Here is a 25,738-nt window from a genome sequence, read left to right as displayed (position 1 = left end):
GATTTTTAAAAATTCTCCATAATTTTAGGGTATAAGACCTTTCTATATATGTCATATGTAATTAAATGATTCTTCATTTTCTGGTTTGTTTTTCAAAATTTTAATTTTAATTCATCAAGTCCTTGGTAAATACTGCTTTAAGGTATAAGTGAATTCTATGATGTTAACAAAATACATTGTGCAGCACAAAGTGGACTGAGTTATAAAATAAAAGAGACATAATGTGGGGAGGGGTTGGAGGGGATGAGAATTAAATCTGGAGAGAATTAGGAAGAAGAAAGTTGGAGATGAATGTAATTGGAATACACTGAATGTATGTATGAAATATGATGAAAATACACCACATGTATATATGAAATTCTCCAATAGTATACATTTGAAAAAATGAAAAGAAGCCAGGCAGGGGTGGTGCACCTTTAATCCCAGCACTCAGGAGGCAGAAGAAGGGGGATCTCTGTGAGTTTCAGGCCAGCCTGGTCTACAGAGCAAGTTCCAGGACAACCAGAGCTGTTAAACAGAGAAACTCTGCCTTGAAAAATGAAACAAAACACAATAACAAAAAAAAAAAAGAAAGGAAAGAAAATCTTTATAGTTTTGTATGTTGTATTTCGGGATTTAATCTCCTCCAAAATTGTTTTCTACTTATGGTGTGAGGTAGTCTTTCCAATTACATTAATAAAGACTATGACTGGCCAGTCCAAGCTGACCCAGAACTATACATTATCCTGTTGTCAGCAGTTATGAATGTGTTTGCTGGTATTTGAGTCTAGACTGTTCTGTGGCCCTGCTGATCTCTTCCCCCCCCCCCCCCCAGCATCACTCTTGCTGAATCACTGTATTCTGCAGAGCTCTACAGCTCCCTTTGCTTTTCTCCTAGAGTTCTTGGTAATTCTAGGTTCTTTATACTTCTACATAAATTTTACAATCAATGTATGAAGATTTCCCTCAATATATTTAAAATACACTCTTCTTAGAACCCAGTTGTTGTAGGCTCCTTCGGCTAATAGCCTGTACAGTACTGGCCCATTTCTGGCGTGGTCTCACGTACTATAATAAAAGCATGCGTGGGTCTCTTGGCCGCTGGATTCGGTTCCAGTTCCCAGCAAAAGACTGGGACTGCAGATTGCTGCTTTTTCTGTGAGTTTATCCCCAGGTAAATAAACCTTTGTTATACTCCATTCCGGGCCATTGTGGAACTCTTGTATGCCAACAGCCGGTGGAGATTGCATTGGGTCATTTAAGAGAAGAGTGTCCCCTTTAAAATTCTTCCTCCTTAACTATAGAAACGTGGAGGTGCTCTGCAAACATAGAACACTTCAAATGCTAACACAATCCTGAGGAAGTAAGGTTCGACTTCAGTGATGTTTCCTCCCGCCTTTTAATTTTTTAAGAGTTCTTAATAGTCTTTAATGTACAACTATCACATTTTAAGGCTAAAAGGCTTTAACTAAGAATATTATTAATAAGACATAAAGTGTAGAAGCAGTTGCAGTCCCAAGTCTGTACCAATTACTTTTGAGAGATAGCAAAGGGCCATGCAGTGAAGCTCCGTGAGAGCTTTTATTTGTTTTAAGCAAAATTGTCTTTAAAAAAAAAAGTCAAAAACAAAATTTATAAAAGAATTACCTTTCCACACATTTTCCTGGAATCACAGCAAGTGACGGAGATGTTACCCATGAGAATATCATATGCGTCATCATCGATCTTCTTATCTGGCGTATCCACAGAGAGCTGGTAAGAGATTGTCTTCAAGTGCTTTGTTTCTGTGGGAGAAAAAAGTCGCAGGAAAGCACATACATGCTTTGACTTAAAAAAAAAAAACTTTATAATAAAATTCAAGCCCTGTGGCAAATGCATCGATTTATCACACTTTTTTAATGGAAGAAAAATAAGGATCTTTATTACATTTAAATTAAGAAGAGGTTCTTTGATTTAAAAATGATCAAAATTTTCTATTAAATAGAAAAAGAAAATTCGTCTGAGAGAGTTTTCATTATGAGGAATTTCTAGGATTTTAGTTCCTCCCTCCCTCCTTCCCTCCCACCCTCCCTCCCTCCCTACTCTCCCTTCCTTCTTTCCTTCCTCCCTCTATCCCTCACTCCTTCCTTCCTTTTTTTTTTTCTTTCCTCTTTTTGGGGACAGGGTCTGAACTATATAGCTCTGACTACCTGGAACTCACTAAGTAGACTAAGTAGCTAAGTAGACTAAGTAAACTAAGTAGACTAAGTAGCTGATCTCAAACTCCCAGAGTCTCACCAGAGTGCTGGGATTAAAGGTGTGTGTCCCCATGCCTGGTGGCCTTTAGTTTCAATAAGAAACAGTGAATTTCAAGATCCCCCCCCCCATATTAGATATTTAGTTACAAAAATACAAACTGAACTGACTACTCTAAGTACCTCTTCAATAACAGAAGGACCTTGTTGCTGACTGAGAAAATTAAGTTATTTCTTCTAAATACTATGTATGATTTCTGACGCTAAACTCAGTCCTTAAACTGCTCCTGTTCTGTACCCACACTGACTAGCCCTGGTGAGTACAAGAAGAAAGCATTCAAATGTCTTTTGACAGGCTTTCCACGTCCAAGTTTGAGAAAAGAGTGAAACGGGAAACGTATGCTTCTTGACACCAGAGACACAAGCTTGATTAACGTTCAGCCGCTGTCTAGGCAGTGCTCTGGGGATGTTCCTAGTTCACTTCATCCAATAACGATGAGACAAAGACGAAGAACTCTAAAGCCAGAGAGCCTAAACCCCAGGTTTCGTGACCCATTTCACGCACAGACACAGACTCTATGACACTTACAAACGAACGCTTTCAGTATTACTGTAACTTGTGCTGATTTTATGCCTCGGCCCAACATCCGAGCTTTCTGATGCCGAACAGCATCCCCATCCCCCGACAACACCCTTACCTTCTTCTTGTACCGGGTTGCTCTGCTCATGGGATACTATTGCGAACTGTCTGGCCATTTGGCGTTCTTGTTTTCTACAAAATCAAAACCATCAGGCGTAAATCTGAAGTGTGGTTGAAAGCGGGGATAGTGTACAACCACTTTCAACTGCTCAAGTACCACCCTTTGCTATTTTCTTCTGTTATCACTTATAAATCCAGTTTATGTCATCAGAGCCTGCGAGTGGGCTCATAGGGCAAATTTCTCTAGCGTAGGCATTTTGAATTGCCCTGATAATTTGTAATTGACAATTTCTACTTTAAGCCATTGAGCTCACTAGGTTCCATCATCATCATCATTAACAACAGCAACAACATCATCATTATCATCATCATCACCATCATCATCATCATCATCATTATTTAGTCTCTGTGTATGTGGTGCTAGGGATTCAATTCAGGACCTTATGTACACAAGGGAATCATTCTAGTACTGAGGTTCTTCTTGGAACTTTTGAGTCTCATGACATCCACCAGGAATATTATAATGAGTTTGCTTTAGTTCATTTCTATTTCTTTATATGAAACACGTCCTCATAATTATGCATTTCGAGAGACCAAGCTTCACTTTATGAGATGCTCTTTGGTTAGTGTTTCCTGTCTGGCTCAGTACCAGGCCCCTGCCTTACCTCTGTATGGCTTTTTCCTTTGCCTTCTGTCTGTCCACCTCACTACCATGGGCTGCATGAGGATCAATACTGATTAAGTCCGTTTTAGTACTTTGGATGTTTAGCCTTTCCTCATTGATATAATCAAGAAGATTTTGTAACTGAAGACAACAGAAGGCCTGGAAGACACAGAGGGTATGATCCGGTTATGGGTAAGAAATAGTTGAAGAGGATCAGAGGGGTAAAACCCCCAAACCCCCAATGAGATATGGACAACAAGAGGCCATAACTCTTTTAGTAGCTTTGGTAAGATAACGTTTACACACCGTGACACAATTCCTCTGCTTAAAAAAGCTATTTCAGCTGGTTTTTAGTATTTTCAGAGCAACCATTCCCAATATTTCGGATAAAACCTGTACCCAGGGACAGTAATTCCGCCACAAACTACTAACTTGTTTCCTTCCTTGTTTTTGAGCCAGCAACTCTTGGATCCCAGTTTACTTTCTATGTAGCCAAAGATGACCTTGAACTTGTAATCTCCCTGTCTCCACCTCCCAAGCACTGGGAATACAGCAAGGGTCACCATGGGAAGAACCAGCCTGCCTCCATCTTAGGCTTGAAAACCATCTTATCATAAAGACAAACTAGGTTCATTCCTACTTATGATTAAACCTCTGTTTCTCAAGGTTTGGTCTATGCCTCGTCTGTAACCTTAACTACATATGATTTTGTACGGTCTGTTTCAGGAATGGCAATCGTGTCTTTGCTTCAAAAAATTAATAACCATCTTGCAATCCTACCTTTGTTTCAAAAGGGTCGTTATGACTACCTTCTTTTGACTACCTGTTGTTCAGACCCCCTTGCAATCATGTTTTTGTTTCAGGAGGTCGTTATGACTAAATTGTTATACTTATGTTCTGCTCCTGTAACCCTGCCTATTTTGCCACCAAATTCCCCATTTGGGAACCCATACCCCTGAGCTATTAAAAACTTGGTCTTCCTCACATCCAATGTTGACTTCTTGAACTCTGTATTAGGGGAGTCAGCCTGTGCACACAAATAAAAAAAAGCCTGCTTTAATTCATTGCTTGTTTTAATTAATTTGGCTATGATCATTTGGGCCACTGATCTTTCCCCACCCATATTTGGTATTAACACATGCTCCCCCTCCCCCATTCAGTAGCAGCAATAAAACCCAGGGCTTTGGCATTGCTAGGAAAACACTACCAGGTAGGCCTCAGTCCCAGCCTCAGCCCTGAACCTGCTTTCTGCCTCTCCACAGTTGTCTGTTTTCACCCCTGATGCCCCTGAACCATGCAGCAGATGCTAGTTTATGACTGGTCTTTTCACTTAGTGTGGCGTTTCAGGCCTCATCCATCTTGTAGCATGTTTCAAGACTTCCATTTTGTCTGGGTGAACAATAACTGATTGTCCTGATGACTGTCTCCACGCTTGTGCACGAAGAGTTGTGAGTGTTTGCTTACAAATTTCAGAGACATAATGTCCATTTTCTTGGGTATAAATCTAGGAAAACTGCTGGCAATTATGTACGTGAGTGCAAAACAGATTGTACTTTGGGACCGCAGCTTTTAAATTATTATAACTGGTCTCAAACACATATTTATTAATCAAAATAGGAATTATTTCAATCACCCCACTTTTTCTTTTCTTCTTCCTTCCTTCCTTTCTTTTCTTTTCTTTTTTTTTCAATGAGAAACCAGTTGTTTAACCCTGTGGCATAAAAACTCATGTTCAACAAACTCTTAGAAAGCATGTTCTGCTTTATTTGGGTTGTGTGCTACATCCACGGCTGTCTCACCAGTGTAGCAGAAATGCTGACTGGACGGGCAGGTGTTGCCGGAGGATTGGGATCTGTGTTTCTCGGAGCTGTGTTCCAGGCTGTCCCTTGGCAATCAGTTGTGGTGTAATGCCACCTGAGTCGCCATTTGTACTGACTCGACCTGGCTGTCCTTGGAAGCCATATGTGTGTCCTTTTCTTTGTCTTTGTGTTCTTTGTGATCCTTGCATATTGCTAACAGATCAGACTATTCCAGGCAGTTGTGGATACAAACAAGACTGCTGAGGACATTTTTGAGTTCTGCCCCACTATTCATTAAAGCCTTTAAGGAAATAGCCAGTTCTGGAAATAGGGAAGTCATCGTTAAAATAATTCCTTAATGATGTGGAGCAAAAGGAGTTGCTCTTATCAGGAGAAACCTTAGAAGCCTTCTGTAGGAAAACAGCTGCAGCAACACTAGATGTTTGCCTGAGAATTACGTGCAGGAGGCCTATGCAGCCTTCATTATGGCCAGAATAAACCTAGGCTAATTACAACATCTGACCCTGAGAGTCGGGGAGGGAAGAAAGTTGAGATTTATGGCATGAAACCAGTTTCAGACAAGTTTGAGATCATGTCTTTAAAATTTCCTAGCAGAAAGTTTTCCCAGGAAGATAGTGGCCTTCTCCTCTCACACCCCAAGATATTCTGAGCACAAGGTCACTTAGCCCTGCCAGCCTCCTGGTACAGACTGGGTGAAAGTCCTTGTGCCCAAATCAAAGCATTTTCAAAGATTCTTTTTGTAAACTGTTTTATGCTTTTTTTAATGATCTGATGATGTATGCCTTTGCCAAGTTCTTTGTTTGTAAAAATATAAAAGCCTCACACTGAAAAAGTAAAATTACAGCAGCATTTTCAAAATACATTGAGAGTGACTGTCTGTCAATTTCCTCCACCGTATCCTGAAATCTCCTGTCCTTCGTCCTGATCCCCCACGGTCTGAGTGGCTCCCCTGAACCAGTCTGTAGCAGTTGTGGAAGGGTTTTCCTTACAAAAAATTGTCAAAATCCTTAAAGAAGTAGTAGTCAGTTGGCAGGAGGTCAGGTGATTGAGGTGAACGGGGCAAAATCCAGTAGCCCAATCCACTGGTCCAATTCATTCAGCCTTTGAAGCATTGCGTATCCAGCATTTAGGTGTTGCCGTGGAGAAGAACCGCACACGTTCTCTTGACCAATGCTGGCAGCACGGGATGCATTTCTCTCCTCCATCTCACGGACTTAGCGAGGGCACTTCAGATCCGTATCTGATCCGCAGCTTAAGCTCTAGGTTACTGTCTTCCCTGTGGTCTGGCTTTGACCTGCTGATGCACAAGGACCTCCCTTCCCTTTACCCTCCTTTCTCTTGCCTTGCAGCAGCCTGACCACCCAGACAACGTTCTGCTTTGATACTCCCCGTCCCCCTCCACTGGTTTAAAATCTATATACTTTGTAACAGAGTCTGTTTCCTGCAGGAGTTTTGTTTGTCTTGTGGGAAACGTTTTTGTCTATTTTGTAGGGATGGATGGATCTTTCTGCCTGGAAGGCTTCTTGCCGCTGTGGAGCCGTACAAAATTGTGTTAGACTCAGTTAAATGTATAAATGTAGGTGGCCACTGCATGTGTGTTTCTGACTGGTTTTGAATGTGTGAGTTTACTATTTTCAGTGTGTCTCGGTGGAAGCTCAACTGTTAACTACTGGAACTAGCTTGCCTCTGGGCTTTTTTGGCTACTGAATTCTGATGTAATAACAGAGATTCATATGTCATTTGGTTATAAATAATATTAAAGTTTTTTATGCTGGCCTACTTTATTAAAAAACAGTTAAGGAAACCCCAATTTTTAATGGTTAAGAATCTGTAACAAAAACTTAACTTAAAACTTGTAACTCCAAATTGGAGCTGATCTGGGAAGCAACATACCGTTTGTCATTGCCTCAAATGCAGTCACATGGGCAGTTGCCATTTTGACTAGGGATATCATGTTGACTTCACTGCCATCGTGATTCAAGGTGACAACAGCCTCCAAGATATTTTAGATTAGGGTGGGTTTTTGTATGATAATTCCTGTCCTGTCCTGCAAACAAGGTTTATGAAAGAGATATTTCCTTGTGGGTTATAGATCTATTTAATTTGTTTATCTGGTCTTGATTTAATTTTGATATGTGATGCTTACCCAGAATGTTGTCCATTTCCTTTAAATTTTCCAACTTTGTGTAGTACAGGGTTTTGAAGTATGGCCTGATGATTCTCTGAATTTCCTTAATATCTGTTGTTATGGCCCCCTTTCATTCCTTATTTTGTTAAGTTGGATATTCTCTCTCTGCCTTTTGGTCAGTTTGGATAAAAGTTTGTCAATCTTCTTGATTTTCTTGGAGAGCCAACTCTTTGTCTCATTGAGTCTTTATTTTGTTTTCTTTGTTTCTGTTTTACTGATTTCAGCCCTCAATTTGATTATTTCCCACCATCTACTCCTTTTTAGTTTTCTTCTTTTTGTTCTAGATCTTTCAGGCGTTCTGTTAATTCACTAATGTGGGATTTTTTTTCCAGCTTCTTTATGTAGACATTGAGTGCTATGAACTTTCCTCTTAGTATTGCTTTCATTGTGTCCCATAAGTTTGGGTATATTGTGCAATCATTTTCATTGAATTTTAGGAAGTCTTTAATTTCTTGTTTTATTTCTTTCTTGACCCACTGGTGACTCAGTTGAGCATTGTTCAATTTCCATGTATTTGTGGGCTTTCTGAAATTAGTGTTGGTGTTGAATTCTAACTTTAAGCCCTGGTGATCCGATAAGATACAGGGGGTTATTCCAATTTTTTTTTGTATCTGCTGAAGCTTGTTTTGTTACTGAGTATGTGGTTAGTTTTTGAGAAGGTTCTATGAGGTGCTGAGAAGAAGGTATATTCATTTGTATTTGGGTGGAATGTTCTATAGATATCTGTTAAGTCCATTTGAGTCATAACATCTCTTAGCTCCCTTATTTCTCTGCTAAGTTTCTGTCTGCTAGACCTGTCCAGTGGTAAGAGTGGGGTGTTGATGTCTCCTGCTGTTAGTGTATAGGGCTTAATGTGTGATTTAAGCTTTAGTATATCTTTTACAAATGTGGGTGCCCTTGTATTTGGGGGCACAGATGTTCAGAATTGAGATTTCTTCTTGATAGATTTTTTTTCCTGTGACAGATATGAAATGTCCTTCTTTGTCTCTTTTGATCGATTCTAGTTTGAAGTCTATTTCAGATATTAGGATAACTACACCAGTCCATTTGTTTGGAATTTTTTTCCCCAACCCTTTACTCTGAGTCGATGTCTTTCTTTGAGGTTGAGGTGTGTTTCATGTGTGCAGCAGAAGAATGGATTCTGTTTTTGTATCCATAATGTTAGCCTGTGTCTTTTTATAGGCAAATTGAATCCATTTATATTAAGTGATATTAATGACCAGTGATTGCTAGTTCCTGTTATTTTTGTTCTTGTTGTTGTTGTTGGTATTGTGTGTTTTTCCCTTCTATGGGATTTGCTGCTATGAGATCATTGACTGCCTGTGTTTTGGTGGATGTAGCTTACTTCCTTGGGCTGGAGTTTTTCCTCTGCTCCTTTCTGATTTGTGGATAGGTATTGTTTAAATCTGTTTTAGTCAGGGAATGCCTTGTTTTCTCCATCGATGGTGATTGAAAGCTTTGCTAGGTATAGTAGCCTGGGCTGGCACCCGTGGTTTCTTAGTGTCTGCTTAACACCTGTCCAGGACCTTCTGGATTTTATGGTTTCCATTGAGAAGTCGAGTGTAATTCTGATGTGTCTGCCTTTATATGTTACTTGGCCTTTTTCCTTTGCATCTCTTAATATTCTTATTCTATATGTTAGTGTTTTGGTTATTATGTGACTAGGGAGCTTTTCTTTTTTGGTCTAATCTATTTGATGTTCTAAGCTTCTTGCATTTTCACAGGCATGAGCCATAGGTTAGGAAAGTTTTATTCTATGATTTTGTTGAATATATTTGTTGTGCCCTTAAGTTGAACTTTTTTCTCTTTCTTCTATCCCTATTATTCCTAAGTTTGGTCTTTTCATAGTGTCCCAGATTTCCTGGATATTTTATGTTAGTCATTTGTTGAATTTAACATTTCATTTGACCAATGAATCTACTTCCTGTATCAAATCTTCAACACCTAAGATTCTCTCTTCCATCTCTGGTATTCTGTTGTTTATGTTTGCATCTGTGGTTCCTGATCATTTACCCAAACTTTCCACTTCCAGAATTGCCTCAGTTTTTTTTTATTGTTTCTATTTCAGTTTTCAAGTCTTGAATTGTGCCTTCTTCCTATTTGATTGCTTTTTCTTTTTGTTTTCTTTAACAGGTTTGTTGATTTCTTCCATTTTTTTTTTGTTGACCTTTTCCTCCACTTCTTTAACGGCAGTTTTCACTACCTCTTTAAGGAACCTCAGTCATCTTCATAAATTTATTTTTAAGGTCGTTTTCTTCTGCTTCCTCTGCACCGGGGTGTTCAGGTCTTGCTGCTGCGGAGCCACTAGTTTGGTGGTGCTGCATTGCTCTTCACGTTGTGGAGGGTATTCTCATCTTGTTGTCTACCCAGCTCTTCTTCCAGTTGGTATGGGTGGAGCCTGCGCTTCAGGTTCTTCCTCCAGTTGGTGTAGTTGAGGGCTGTGGCTCCATTCAATGCTCCTTCGGGTCTAGGCAGAGCAGAACTTCATGTGATCTCTCCTCCAGGAGCAAGCAGACCTAAGGCTCAGATGATCATTCCTCGAGGTGGTGTCAGGGCCGTCGTTCTGGTCACTCACTGCTCCCCTGTGGGTCCCTGGCTGCTCCAGGCAGGCCAGTGGCTCAGGCCTCTAGTGCTTCTGGGCGGGTCCCTTGCTCGGGTCTCCTCTGGTGCTCCCAGAGAGGTCAGTTGCTTGGGCCTCCTCCAGCATGCACTGCATCCCTATAATTTTTAATGGATTTGGAAGCAGCTTGGTCTGTTTTCTGCTTACTCTGGTAAAATTTATCTTTCTCAAATTTGATGGTGTTTGATGCCTAGGCAAAGGATAGCTTCACCAATTTAACAGCCCCCTCCCCCGAAGGTTAATATCACCTTGGTAGTTCATTAGTTAAGTTTCTTGTTTTAAAAAAATACAAACTTGTTTGCCTTGTTCACAAGCTTCACAATAAAGGAGAAACAGGTTTCAGATGTAACTTTTCACTAAAGGAATACAAAAAATGATTTAAGATGTATAACTGCAAGCTGTAAAGGCATTAGGAAATGACTTAAGGTGTATAAAGATGTTTGGGGCAATAGTCCCCCTTGTGGTGTTTGGGAGGTTCAGAGTTTTAGCACTGATAAATGGGGTTCTGATAAGCTGACAAAGCACTAACTATTGATTCTTCAGTCACATGCTCAAGGTTTCAAATTTCCTTGGTTGTCTTCTAAGTATAGACTTAAAGGTGCGGCACATCAGCCTGAAACCAGGCTCTAGACATAAGAAAAACGATCATGCCTTTGAACCCAAACCTCAGCTGTGACACCAAGGTGCAAATCTGTTCCAGCTGTTCTACAGACACCTGCATCTTCCTGGGGAAAGAATGCTGCTATTTTATCAAAAAATCTGGCCTGGTTGAAACCCTTATTGAGTCATTGCACAAACTGTCTGAAGAACTTGCCAGTACAATGGGGTACATCCCCATTCCATTCTTTCTGGAAATCTTTGCTCTTCCCATGACTAGCCCCATTCATTGGGCCAGTGGTAATAATCTATTTTTTTCTCCTAGCAACTTCCCTTCTCCTCCTCCTCCTCCTCCTCCTCCTCCTCCTCCTCTTCTTCTTCTTCTTCTTCTTCTCCTTCTTCTTCCAGAAACTGGTTCACAAGGTCTCCAGGGTGGCAGTTAACTGAATGTTTTTTTTACCCATACCTCCCACTGAGCATGAGCCCAACAACTCTTGACTCCCCTCTCCCCAAGGCGTTCCATGCTAACAGGAAGTAGTCACATTTGAACCAGCATCCATATACCCATAAAGGTCAGGATGTTCAGTCGGTACCTCCAGCTCACCCCTGTGTGATCTGGAAAGCTCCATTCCTCTCTCTCTCTCTCTCTCTCTCTCTCTCTCTCTCTCTCTCTCTCTCTCTCTTCAAACCCCACCCTCTAAGAGAATCTCCAACAAAGAAAAGATACCAAAAAGCCCAGTTCAGAATCCCTGGCAAATATTGCAACTGCTTCTCCTGTTGCCACCAGTAGCCCAAGTCCCCACCTAAACATTCCAGCTTTTGATGGACACAAACCCAGCCTATGGCAGACACATCACCACCTCTTGCCGACAGGCTATATAGTCTCCCGCTATATAATTCAGGCATGTGGCTTCTCCAGCCTCAATCTCTGGGCCTGGAGAACCTGCTTGGGAGTTGCTTTGCTCAAATACACCTTTTATTATACTTTTTTCAAGTCAGCTTGATCTGGCTTACTACGCGGGTGGAGAAACCCATTATTGGGGGACAGAAAGCCTATTACTCATCTCTTTTGTGGAACTTCTTGAATGACCACAGGACTGAAAGTTTATTAGCATTTCTTCTCTTCCCTCCCTCCCTTTAGACCACTCTGCTCAGGGCCATACACACCAACCTGGCCTCAAACCTTCAACCCTCTTATTTCCACCTTCTGAGTTCTGTGGGTGCCCACAGATGTGAGCCTGTTCCACCTTGACTACAGGTCAAAGAGTTTGAGCTTATTTTTGCTCTTTCAAAGTTCCTGACAACAGATGTGGCTACAAATAAGAGATCCTGACCTAGGGTGCGGTTAATTAGTATTTTGAGTCTGGAGGTGGATCTGCTCCACCTGGACCAAAGGTGGGAGAATTCAAGTCTATTTCTAATATCATGCGAATGAAGTCTGTTACCTCTCCCCTCCCCTTTCAGAGTGAAGTATATAAGCGTGTAGAAAATAAATGCGACTGGTTCAGTGTTCAGTGGATTTCACTCCCAATACTGTTCTGTGTTTCTGCCTTTTATTTCGCTCCTATCTCTGTTCCTTTTACTTAATAATCTACTCCTCACGCTCCTGCCCTAGTGCGTGTGAATTTCGTTGAGGCTGGACACCAGCAGTTCTGGGCTAACATGTGTGTGCCATGACACCAGGCTGGACCCCGACAGTTCCGGGATGACGTGTGTGTGCCCCAAGACCAGGCTAGCCATCAAGTCAGCTTCTTCCCAGCTTTGTCAACCCATTCCTCTCGGTCTTTTAAATGACAACCGTCCTAGGAAATGTGATGGTTGTAATCGGCATCTCCTTGACAGGTAATACACAGGCCTTAGGAAAAATCACATCAGGGAAAGAAGCAGGGGAAAATACTACATGTGTTACAGTTCCTTGGTCAAACCTTGTTCAGAACTAACTTACACGCTTCTGGTGATCAGTGTGAGTGTCGTCAAAGCAAAAGTCCATGTCAGAAAGGAGCGATCGTAGAACACTTCCACAGAATTCACACCTGAGGACTAGTTCTTCCTCCTCCTTCAGAGAAAGGGAGAGAAAGAGAAAGGAAGTGAAGAAGTGCCCCGAGGCCCAGCAGACCTATGGGGAACTGCAGTAGCATCTAGCTGGGCCACAAGGGCAGTGGGGGGATGGGCCGATTTACTGAGAACACTCCTCACAGAAATACCCGATGGGGAACTTTCAAGGGTCTGGGGTTTTGTAGCTGAAGACATCGAGCTAGCAAGGTCCTTGTTGCCTAGTGTGTGGTATCTCTTCCGCTAGAGGGCTAGACGGGAAGAAGCAAGCTGAGGTATGTTTGGAGTGCTGTTCTCTGATACTGCTCAGAAGAGCAAAGTCAAGAGTCTTGGAGCTGTGGAAGTGTAAGAGAAAAGCGGCAGAATTTCTCTTATAGAGATGATGACCTCGGAGTCCCCGGGAAGGGACAGAAATTCCTAGTCTGTAGCTACAGGTAGTTACAAAACAGTATGGGATGTTTGGATGTGTGAACTTTTCCTGTAAGTGTTAGTAGGAAGAAGCCTGCCTAAGTGACTGCTCCTCTTATGTCTCTGAGAAAGAATACCTGACAGAAACCACTTCAGTGAGTAAGGGTTTCTTCTGGCTCGTGGCTTAGAGGATACAATCAACCAGGGCAGTGAAGACGCATTAGTAGTGGCTTGTGGCTGTGGTAACAGGAATGTGGAGTGGCTGGTTAGGTCACCTCAGCAGTCAGGAAGCAGAGAGTGAGGGCCTGAATGGGACAGTCTATGTGGCCTGCTAGACCTACTGATAGTGACCCATTTCTTCCACCTCCTGAAGATTCTGCTGCCTCCTGAAATACCAGGTGGCTGAATACGTGTGCTTGTGTGGTAGAGCTCAAATTGACCAGGTCCAATTGCCAACTTTCTACAGTCAACCAGCGTCTTTCCTGATTGGGGTTCTGAACTCCACGGGGCAATCCGGGAAGAGAAGAAGCAGATGAGGGGAAACAAACAGAAGAGAAGTCTGGGTGACCCAGGTAATCCTCTGCTGAGGGGTTCCTGCGTTAAAGGCCATGTTGGTAATTCAATACTCCTACGAAGGCAGGGGATCCTGGGCAGGTGAGGACCTGTGCCTCAGGAAAGATCCTCTAGGGAAAGACTCAGAGGTGCCTTGCAGATCATAAACAGCCCTAGCACACCTGTATTTACCGTCTAAGCTGTCCTCTGAGATGGGCAAAGTACCCAGTTATCAAGGTGATGGCCTTAGCTGGTGCCGCGGGGGATTGGCCACTCGAGTAAAGGCATCTATATCTGTAGGCGTTTGAAACCGTCCTACAACAAGCTCGATGCCCTGTTAACTTGTTGACAGAGTGCTGACCAGAGTGCTGATTGGGCAAAGCCTTGCAACGGAGAGATGCTGGTGGAAATTATGGGGCCACCCTGAAATGATGACTGTCTCTGTACAAAAGACTAGGTGGTACTCCGTTTGCTCATGATTCTTTCACCCCTTCACCTGAGAACGAAGCAAGACAGAGATCCCTTGGAAGACCACAGGTGGCAGCGGAATCTTCACAGGAAGAGTGTGGGGAGAGGAGGGTTAGACAGGCCAGCTACCACCGCTCCTGAACGCAACTCATGGTAATGCTAACTGCAGTGTCTGCCTCCAGAGCCAGAGGAGCCAGCCTTGTCTAGGTCAGCACAGCTCCCTGGAGAAGAAGCCACAAGGCCCTTTTTTATGGTCAAGTCTGTCTCTGCGAGTCAGAGGAAGACTATAACCCCACTACCTCCAGAGACTTCTCTGGATAAAAGCCCTTCTGGCTCAGAGGAATCAAAGCGCTCGGTTCAGGTAAAAAAATGCAGTCCAAAGAGTCTAGTTTGCAGACCTGGGTGAACAGCTCAGCCAATGGCTGTTGGTGATAAGTTGCGTGGTGTTTAACCCATTGCCTTTTATTAGTACCATGCGGTTCAGCTGCTGTACACAACGGTGGGGTCTCATCTGTCCTGCACACGTGCTGTGATCCTGGGGCGCAGCTGGGGCTTCCTTACCCACACACAAAACACCACCTGGCATATCCCAGAAGAAGTCATCTAGGGGATTCGGATCTGGGAATGCGCATTCCCTTCACAAGGTCATCCATCTTGGTTTGGGGATGACCATTTCACCAGCCATTCCGTCACCGCGCATTAGTGGAAGGCGGTGCCCTGGCTCGCTGGAGTCACTAACGAAACCTTTGTCTAGCTTTTCAAACACAATCAGTAACTGGTCCCTGAATGTCATTGAACATGTCCAAGGTTCACCTGTGTTTGCGTTGTGACCACTATCGTTGGTTGAATTGTGTCTTCTTAGAAGATATGTTGAAGGTCTAACTTCTAGTACCTGGGAATGTGACTCTATTTGGTCTTCATGAAGGCCACCAAGTTAGAATGAAATTATTAGAGCAGGCCTTAGTCTAGTATTATTGATGTTGTCAGTAGAGAAGGACCTTTGGACCTTGGGACCCAATAAGAAGCCAGTGACAACTGAGGCAGAGACTGGCATGGTACAACTACCAGCCAATGATGGCCACACATTGCCCCTCCAGTCCTTAAGCAGGAAAAAACGAAGGGAGAGTCTTATTACAGAGGTAACTCTGTTGATATCTGGATCCAGACTTTGAACCTCCGGAGCCACAATGCTGCTTTCCAGCACTTAGGAAACCATTGCATGCTTTTCCAAGTAAAGAAACACTTTGCTTTGATTCTTTAAAGGTCTATTCACATCTGTTGTACAAATCACTATGTGGCCCCATGCAGTCCTTTACAGAAATAATAAGACATACGAACTGAAGTTACCTTGATGCTAACGTCCAGATAGGGAAGATCTTTGCTATATGACAGCATGGGCGGTGGCCCGACGCTGGGCAATGTTCTTAGAGTAGATTCAAAGAATTTTTCAAAATCTTCTTGATACTAAATATTAAGAAGAGAGGGAAAAAATTAAAGATTGAATAAGTCGCTTCACAACAAGAACGGTGCGTTAGTTATTGTGATAAATAGCTCTCACCTCTGACTCACATAAAATACTTAGTTTCGGCTCTTCAGGATTGATTACCCATCTTCCTGAAGAGAAAGGATAGGTTCAGATGAGAAATTGCGACCGTTGCTCTGTGCGTTTTGTTGTCCTCGCCCATTTTGACCTCATAACCCTACATACTCAAACACAAATAGCTGTGTATGTGCACACATGTGCACACACACGTGCACACACACAGCCTCAGTCCTTCATCTGCCTTGCCTGCCTGTATACCTTCTCAACACGGAGTCAGTCAGGCTGGTTCCTTACTGGTAATCTGTCTTTTCCAGCAAAGGGAGATGGAAGCAAGCCTCCATTTACCTCTTAGCTTAGAAGCCGGCGTTTCTGGTTGTTCCGCCTTTGTTTCTAGGGGTGGTACTTTTTCTAAAAATAGAATAAAACAGAAAGTATATATGTATTTATCATCAATCTTGAAAAAGGAGAAACAAGTTAAATAGGAAGAAAGATACGACAGAAAAATAAGTGCCTATGCTTGTTTCATTGTCAAATGTCCCCGCCCCCTTTTCCTAAATAGTAATTGAATAGAGATACACATGAGCTCAGCTCTTTAGAAAGATAATGATGCACAACGTTTCACACACCAGTGCCACTTTGTTGGTATCCTCGTTAGCTTTAACTACAAACTTAACACAGCCTAGAGTTGCCTGAGAAAGGACTACCAATCGAGGGATTGAATGGGCCAGATTCACCGGTGGGCATGCATCTTACTTTTTTATTGCTGTGCGAGGACATCATGTTCCAGACAATGTATAGAAGAATTTATTGGTGGCTTACAGTTTGAGAAACTGAGTCCATGACCATCATGGCCGGGAGCATAGAAGCAAGCAGGCAGGCATGGTGCTAGAACGTTAGCTGAAAGTTTCCATCCTTATCTGAAGCAGGAGGCAGAGACACCTCACTGGGAATGGTAGGAGTTCTTAAAAACCACAGAGCTCCATCTCCAGTGACACACCTTCTCCAACAAGGCCACACTCCCTAATTCTTCCCAAACAGTTCCACCAACTGGGGACCAAGGATTCAAATATATGAGCCTATTGGGGGCATCCTCATTCACCCACCTCAGCATGTCTATGGGGGGGTGTCTTGATTGTTAATTGAGATAGAAGGGTCCGCCACTGTGGGTGGCTCCATTCCCTGGTCAGGCTGTCCTGGCTTATGATAAGAAAGCGAGCTAAGCATGGCCTGGCAAGTAGCATTCCTCCACGGTTTCTCCTCTGAGTTTCTGCTGGGTTCCTTCCCTGACTTCCTTAAACAATGAACTCTAAAACCTGTAAACGGAAACAAGCCCTCTCCTCCCCATAATTTCTTCTAAAGATTTATGTAAGGTACATTAAATGTTGAATTTCTTTTTTCTTATAGTGCTGGGGGTTGAACCCATGGTCTTTTGCATTCTAGATGGGTACTGTTCCATAGTCTTTCTACACCCTAAACCATAGCTTATTAAATAAATAAAAAACCCAATATTTTTATTGATGGTTTATAAGCTTTTAAAAAAGTGGGTACATCCTTTCTATAATAAACAGAAGAATATATAACAAAACTATAATGGGTCTCTCTCTTTCTCTTTCAAGGCAGGGTTTCAGTGCATATTTCTGGCTGTCCTTGAACTCACTATGTGAACCAGGCTGGCCTTGAACTCACGAAGCTCTGCTTGCCTATACTTTCTGAATACTCCGACTGAAGGTAAATGCCACCATGCTTGTCTTAATGGCAGGTTATTTCTTGGTGAATACAAACACTGCCATTTATCAAATATACTGTGTACCAATGATTTTAAATATCTAATCTCAGTTTGATGATCAGCGCTTCTGTGTCACTACTAGTTTTGCTAAGAGATAAGGTGACTGAGGCTTGATGAGATTAACAGATTTGCCCAGTATCTCAATGTTGATTAACACCACCTGGATTCAGTGTCGGCTCTGCTACCCTTCCTCACTGGTTGATTGTCCAGTTTCAATCCACTGTTCCCCCGCCCTCCAGCAAAAGAAACTCAAGTACTCACTTGGTTGCTGCTTAGAAATTTGTTGAAGCCAACTTTCTTCTGTTTGTACTGATATCTGAACTCTTTCATACAAATTTGGGTACATATCTCTGAAATTTAAATCACAATGTTAGTTTAATTATATGGTTGTTAGCAAATCTACTCTCTATATTTTCAGCTGAATGACATATTCCCGTAGACAGTTCTGATGTTTTCTTTGAAATATTTTCTTCCATTCCTGTATTTTCAGTAAAGTTAAATATGACTTGTGAAGCAAATCAATTCCTTGGAAAGCCTTCCTTCCTGAGAGCCCTCAGATTTGAGGTCCATGAGAGACAGGGAGAGGACTGACCTTCTGGGTAAATGCTATATTAGGAGTTACTGAATGCTGTAGACAGACAGAATGGTGGGGGTTCTGTCTGGGTGAGCATATGCTGGGTGAGCATAGCTTGGGTACACCCAGCTCTCCCCTGACTCTTTTTTTTTTTTGAGGTTGAATATTTATTCAGGGGGTTATGGAGGGGGAAGGGAGGAGAAGGGGGTCAGAGAGAGAGAAGAGGAGAAAGAGACAGAGAAGGGGGGGAAGCGGAGAAGTGGAGAGAGAGAGAGGCAGAAACGAAGCTGCCTCTCCAAGAAGAAGACGGAAAAGAGAGCCCCTCACTCTTTCTAGATCCTAGAGGTTGCTAACATCATCTCTTCCCTGTAGGGATTTACTAGCACTGTACCTGCCTGCACATGTGTGGAATCCTTACTGCTTGTGCTAGTAATGTGCACATTTAAACATTTGCATGAGTTTAAGTTCACACTGTATCTTATTTAGTTTAAAATTAATCCAGGGCTGGGCATGTTGGCCAGGCATCTAGGCACAATGGTGAAGCCCAGTTTCAGTGAGACTGTCCCGGGAAAAACAAGGTGGAAAGCAATGAAGGGAGATACTTCTGGCCTCCACACGCTCATGCAGGCCTGACTGCACCTGCGCACAAACTTGCATACACGGACTGCACACGCACGTATGTGCACACACACACATTTTACAGACTTTTTGTTTGCTTATTTGTTTTTCAAGACAGGGCTTCTCTGTGTAGCTTGGCTGTCATGGAACTTGCTCTGCAGACCAGGCTAACCTTGATCTTAAGAGATTTGCTGCCTTTTCCTCCTGAATGCTAAGAAATTATACAAATTTTCTAAAAAGTGCTGATGTTAAGGAACGTGCACGGTAATTTAACAACTCTAGTGGTAACAAGTAAACATTGCGTTTCAGCCTCTCTTGCATCTTTGCATTTTAATCGAATGACTGTGTTTTCTAAAACGATCGAACAGCATTTGTTTCAGTTGGTGTAGCACCGGTGCTTGTTCACCACAGGCTAGCGGCGTCTTCACCTGCCTTCCTGACACTCCGTTTTCTGGCACATTGCGTCAGTGAAGTGCATTTGTTTTTCGGTTCTGAAATGACTGTGCCCTAGAATAGGCAAAGAACTCCTCTGCGGAGGCCACTTGGGCAAGTCTCCGAGGCAATCCTGTTTATCTAACCTTCCTGAGAGACAAGCTGCAGGGACTACCAGTAAAGCAACACGAGAGGGAAATCCCCAGACATTTACTGTGTATTTCCCTCGCGATGCAATACCTACCAAAAATGACTACATTTTTTTTTTATTTATTTAAGTGTCCTTGCCTTCCTTAGTCTTCCACCAAATAATTGTTTATGGAATTTGTAGGTGGCAGATAAATGAGGATGGCCACAGAATTAATTCACTTTGTGGGGAGCATCCAGGGTAGGAATGAATGCCGCTTTGCCTGTGCTGTTTCGGTTACCTCCACAAAAGCTAATCCAAACCTTGGTGTTTCCTTTCCCCGGGCAAGGGAGTGGAAGCCCGTGCAGATGAAGGGGCGTCCACGAGAGTCAGAGAGGCTCTTCTCGTGGTCCGAAGCTTGCTTTGTCACTTTCACCTGTGTCTTAGCTGTTGTCCTGTTGCTGAGAAGAGACACCAGGACCAAGGCAAGTCTTACAGATCATCCAGCTGGGAGCTTGCTTACAGTTTCAGAGGGTTAGTCCACGGTCATCATGGTGGGAGGCTGATAGGCGGGGGGCTTGAGGAGTAGCTGAGTGTTTTACGTCCTGCTCTTCAGGCACACGAGAGACAGACAGAGTTGGAGAGACTGGGCCTGACGTGGGCTTTTGAAATCTCAGAGCCCATCTCCGCTGACACACTTCCTTCAACGAGGCCACATTTCCTCGAGCAAGGCCACACCTCCTAATCTTTCTAACTTTCTCAAACAGTTCCACTCTGCGATGATTGGTCATCCCATGCATGCCAATAGGTGAGCCTTTGGGGGGGTCATTCTCACCCAAACCACCACTGTCTGCCTTCTGAAGTGCGCACCACAGAAATGACAGTAACGGTAAGGCAATTGAAAATGGAAGTTGAACTGATGTTGGTTGCATTTTTAGGGCATTAAAGAAAAAAAATCACCCAAAATCTCACCAGATTCAGTAAAGACTACTTGAAGTTTGTATGTGTGTGTGTGTGTGTGTGTGTGTGTGTGTGTGTGTTTAGTTTTTAAAACATCTTCTTAGAAAGATTTATGAGACACAAGAATCTTGTCTGGAAAAGAGCTTCCCACAGACTTGAAAACACATGGCTGAAGCCCAGGGCCACATGGCAGCTCGGTACAGAAGGCTTCTTCCCTCTGCAGATCTTACTGAAGAAAAACACACTCTAAACATCTGGCTCTTTGAAAGGACATGTCACTGTAGGTGACAGAAAGACCAGAGCAGAGGAGACGGAAACTTGAAACAAGAGAAAGTTTTTCCAAAAGGGAATTTCTGAGAAATTTCTATCTTTATACAACTAAAAACAGAAAGGAGGGAATGATGGCTATCGTCTTAGTCAGGAAATGACCTTGGGACAGCCAGCCAGGAAGGTGTCTTTATTTGTCTTTTATTTGGGGCACCTGGCAGCAGTTTTTTTTCTTTAAAAAAATTATCTTGGTTTTTTGTGTATGAGTGATTTGCCTGTGTGTATGCATGTGTACCGTGTGTGTGTGCCTGGGGCCATTTGGAGACCAGGAACTGACTGGAGTTACGGATGTTTGTTAGGGACCATGTGGGTACTAGGGAACTGAACTTGGGTCCTCTGCAAGAGCTGCAAGTGCTTTTAATCACTGGGGCCACCTCTCCAGCCCCAGTAGTTTTATTTCTAAAGCAGGGTAAAGTTGTTATTGTTGTCGAAAAGTGGTCATATTGCCTGGGCAGTTTTCCTCCTGGGTAAGAAACAGGGCAGAGAACAGTTACTGTTTCAACAAGCCTGAAGGGTGAGAGACAAAGGGCAGGGGTGAGGATGAGAAGAGGGAGAGACAAAGGGCAGGGGTGAGGATGAGAAGGGGAGAAACAAAGGGCAGGGGTGAGGATGAGAAGGGTAAGAGACAAAGGCAGGGGTGAGGATGAGAAGGGTGAGAGACAAAGGCAGGGGTGAGGATGAGAAGAGGGAGAGACGAAGGACAGATGTTGGCAGCTATGAACCCCCAGATCCTGAATTTCTTGTAAACAACGTGTTAGGCTTGCAGCTGCTCTGCGCAGGAAGGAGACCCTCAGGAGTTCCTGATAGCAGGAAAGTGGTTTCTGGTGGGTTTGGCTGGGGCATGACTATCAGTTAAGGATCCCTTTATAAGCTGCCCCTGGACACAATAAAGAAGGCATTCTTGGGGCATTTTGGCAACAAGGATGACCTCTCTCTCTCTCTCTCTCTCTCTCTCTCTCTCTCTCTCTCTCTCTCTCTCTCTCTCTGTGTGTGTGTGTGTGTGTGTGTGTGTGTGTCTTTGTGTGTTTCAATCTCCAGCCCCTTGCCCGGTTCACAAACTGTATGGTAGCCCATAGAGTGCAGATGGGCGTGGTGCGCCACAGGCAGGGGTGAGCATGAGATGGAAAGAGACAAAAGGCAGGGGTGAGGATGAGAAGGGGGAGAGACGAAGGGAAGGGATGAGGATGAGAAGGGGAGAGATGAAGTGCAGAGGTGAGGATGAGAAGGGGAGAGACGAAGGGCAGGGGTGAGGATGAGAAGGGGGAGAGACGAAGGGCAGGGGTGAGGATGAGGAGGGGGAGAGATGAAGGGCAGGGGTGAGGATGAGAAGGGGGAGAGACGAAGGGCAGGGGTGAGGATGAGAAGGGGGAGAGACAAAGGGCAGGGGTGAGGATGAGGAGGGGGAGAGACGAAGGGCAGGGGTGAGGATGAGAAGGGGGAGAGACGAAGGGTAGGGGTGAGGATGAGAAGGGTTTGAAGCAGACTGATCACTAAGCCTGGGTTCTGGGAGCTGACGAGGCAATGTCCTTGGATCTCCAAAGGACCAGGTTTAGAGACACATGCTAGGTTGTATTACTGACAAAGCCTGAAGCTAAAATAGAGACATTTCCAGGTAGAGAACAGCTTAGGAATTTGAGTACTCGTGAGAACTACATGAAAAATATTACCTAAGCAATTTCCTCAGCCAAAAGAAAGGAATGAAAGGTGGACAACTGGAAATCAAGAGAATGTGGCCACAAGACAGCCCAGAGAAAGTGAAGGCAACTGAACACAGCCGAATGGGAAATCTTAGTTTCTAGGCAACATCGGATTTAATCTTCTTGTCCATGGATCCAATATACTGGATTCTTAACATGTAACTGAGGAAATTCAAATTTTTTTAAATTTTCTCAAACTGTAACTAAGAAAACAATGCATATATTATAAAATATATTATATATATTATAAAATTGCAAAGTAATATAATATCATAGGAGTTTGTAGTTAATGTGACTTGCTTCCCTCTGTGTGTGTCTGTGTGTAATTTGTTAACTGGAAACCTAGAAGAGAAAGATAGAAGGAAGCAGTGGTGGATGTAGAGTTAATTTTTACAAGCGAACACTAACGCTGATAAGTCAAAAAACAGAGGTTTAAATTCTTTACAGTTCTAAATCCTAGGAAATTAAAACTGATATAAATACCAACCAACAAACAATGCAAAATCAACAAGCAAATAACTGGAGAGGAAGTCAATATTTAGGTCAGCGTTTGATAAGTCAAGTGAAAATATTCTTTAAAATTGTAATGGAAAGGGTGGAGACATAGCTTAATTGGTAAAAGACTTGCCTGGCATACACAAGGCTGTGATTTCCTCTCCCAGAACACGTGTGAAAAAGCTGGACATGGCAGTTAACATCTGTAACCCTAGCAACAGGGACACAAAGACCAGTGGTCCCTGGGGTTTGACCAGTTAGTCTAACAATGGGAGGCATTATCTCAAAGGAGAAAGATGAGCAGCCCCCCAAGATGATGCCTTAGGTGATCGCTGGCCTGTGCACTAACATAGACACATGTACCCCCCATGTGTGCACACACATGTAATAGAAGGAAAACCAAGAATGCCCAAATTATGTTAACTCTGTCTGGTGGCTCAGGGAAGAGATGATGTGGAGGTTTTCAATTTTATTTGTTTGTATACTCTAATTTTTTTTAAACCACACATTGCATTAGAAATTTGAATTAAATGGATATAAACGACAAGCATTCTCTCTCTCTCTCTCTCTCTCTCTCTCTCTCGTGTGTGTGTGTGTGTGTGTGTGTGTGTGTGTGTGTTAGGAGGGTGGTGGAATGTACAAGTGAGTGCAGCTGCCTCTCCAGGAGCTGGAGCCTGGAGCTGGCGTGGCAGGCCTTTGTGGAACACCCCTGAGTGGGTGCTGGAAACTCAACTCAGTACACTCTCCTAACTATTGAACCATCTTCCCGCCCCAGCACTTACACTATTGCCGACGTGGTCTGTCCTTACTATGCATTGTGTTGATAAGCAGACACATCATACTTATAGTTGGGCAATAAGATGAAGCCAGCAACCTCATTTTTCTCTCTTACAAAGTGACTACGAATGTAGGAGTTGTTGTTTGTTAAGTTTCTTGTTTTATGCTGTGTGAGCCGGAGTGGGTTGCCTCAGACTCTGGAGTGTTGGGATTACAGCATGTACTAGCAAGCTTGGGGAAAATACAAAAGCAAAAACAACCAAACTCTTGGAAGAAGTACGTCGTAAGTGACTTGCGCTATTTGTAACCAATCTAAAAATCTAAAACCAATCTATCTGCTTAAAAACGTATGACAATTGAAAACATTTTCTTACCTATCTACAGTCACTTCAGACAAGTCTTTCTTAATGGTCTGAAATATTTTTGGATAACCTGTTGAATGAAACATTTAACTATTTAGCCATTCCATGCCACGGGTTCTTGAAGTGAAATTTTGTCCCCAGGGAACATTTGGTGAGGGATGAAGACGGTTGTCACAGGGATGTGTGTGTCTGACTTTGTGTGTGCATACGCCTGCGTGTATTTACAAGCACATAATGAGGGGTAGAGGAGGCCAGGGATGTTGGTAGACAACATATCCTAGAATACGCCAGGACACCCACCACCCGTTCCCCAACTGTAAAGACAAACCCCCCAGGAAAATGCGAACTGTGAGAGTTTGAGGAGTGGTTGGTTCTAAATGTCCTGCTTTCCTTTTTCTGTAAGACAGAGATCTAGCGGGGCCAGCAAAGACGTTCAAGGCACAGGAGAGAGCTACAGAGCTGCCTACAGAACCGCTTTGGTAAGTTGCTCGGTACCCTTCAGGCAACCATGCCCGGGGAGTGAGAGACCCATCTTCAACCTTTTACTAAGCGATTCCTCTATATTCTACACTAGGAGCCATCACGACCTTCAGTCAAGACTTGATAGTGTCTGTGCAGTGGGCAGCAGAGGGAGGGGTGCACAGGTCGCCCCCAGGTCAGTCCCCCTCCCCAAGAGAAACCCCAAACTACTTCTATGGGAGGAGGCAGCGCTGCTGCTGGAAGCAGGAGAGCCCTCGGTGGGCTGATGTGACTCCACGCTCCACGTGGGGCTGGATAGATGGCTGGTCGAGGGCGTGGCGCTCAGGCTGGGGGTGACCACGCTAGTTAGGCGAGGACGAAATAAGAAGTCTTCATCCTCGGAAAGGCCTTCACGGTTGTCTGTGACCTTCCAGAGGTCGTCATCGTCCATCAACGAGGGAATCTGGTCGGGATTCTCCTGTTGATGGCTCGCCACTTCCTCCCTCCCCTGTGTCCCCTCCGCCTCCTCTTCCTCCTCTTCCTCCAACACCTCCTCTTCCTCGATTGAGGCCTCATCGGGCTCCTTCGGGCTGCCCTTCCCGGGCTCCTTCGGACTGCCCTTCCCAGCCTCTAGGATGCTGCGACGGGGGCGCATGTTTGCGGGCGGCCGGTCCGGGAGCGCGAGCTGCAGTTGAGCGGCTGTCTCCCAGGGTAATGACCGAACCTTCGGTCTTTAAAGCAGCAGTACCCCTTAACGCACCGGTGGAGGGTGGGGCGCCCAGGCAGGACCGGGGCAAGCTCCTTTCAGCCACAGCCCCTCCTAACCCGCAGAGAAGCTGCCTCCCTTGGAGTCATCCTCCAGCTTTTAAAAGAGGAAGTGGCTTCTGGAGATGGACATCCACGATGCCACTGGGCATTGAGGGAGCTGTGTGATTTGATTTTAGTAGAAAGATGCCCACTGGAAATTCTAGTCAAACTCTGTTTACAATATTAGACATCAGCCTTTGGTGTGTAGTTTGCAGACTTGATTTACGAGAATATTGCCTTGAACTGTTTATTATTATTATTATTATTTATTATTATTATTACTATCACTACTAGTACTACTAGACATCCTATATTTTTTGCGGCTGACACCTTTTGAGTCACTCTAGCCCTAGTTTGGTCTATTGTCTGATCTATCTTTTTGTCTTGAAAGTAGAAACCACCTGAGATACCTGGCCACCACGGAGCACCTCTTATCTTCCAGGGCTTTTGTTTACAACTCATGGTACTTTAATTATTTTGTAAAATATTTGC

General features: G+C 43.6%; 1 protein-coding gene across 1 annotated transcript in view; it reads right to left on the bottom strand.

The window, feature by feature from the left end:
• Erich6 (glutamate rich 6) overlaps positions 1-25,100 on the bottom strand; it is a 33,821-nt gene extending 8,721 nt beyond the window's left edge. The window contains exons 1-10 of the mRNA XM_048424927.3: positions 24,671-25,100; positions 23,993-24,050; positions 17,873-17,961; positions 16,171-16,233; positions 15,841-15,896; positions 15,630-15,746; positions 12,748-12,858; positions 3,579-3,736; positions 2,912-2,985; positions 1,627-1,763 (exon numbers count right to left, since the gene is read on the bottom strand). Of these exons, the coding sequence (XP_048280884.1) occupies positions 1,627-1,763; positions 2,912-2,985; positions 3,579-3,736; positions 12,748-12,858; positions 15,630-15,746; positions 15,841-15,896; positions 16,171-16,233; positions 17,873-17,961; positions 23,993-24,050; positions 24,671-25,094 (1,287 nt within the window). The 5' untranslated portion in view covers positions 25,095-25,100. The remainder of the gene's footprint in view (positions 1-1,626; positions 1,764-2,911; positions 2,986-3,578; positions 3,737-12,747; positions 12,859-15,629; positions 15,747-15,840; positions 15,897-16,170; positions 16,234-17,872; positions 17,962-23,992; positions 24,051-24,670) is intronic.
• Between the last annotated feature and the right edge of the window lie 638 nt (positions 25,101-25,738).

The sequence above is a fragment of the Myodes glareolus genome, chromosome 20, assembly GCF_982192425.1.
Source record: "Myodes glareolus chromosome 20, mMyoGla1.1, whole genome shotgun sequence".
Lineage (NCBI taxonomy): Eukaryota > Metazoa > Chordata > Mammalia > Rodentia > Cricetidae > Myodes > Myodes glareolus.
The sequence above is the reverse complement of the archived record's forward strand: the minus strand, read 5'-3'. Positions and strand labels throughout refer to the sequence as shown.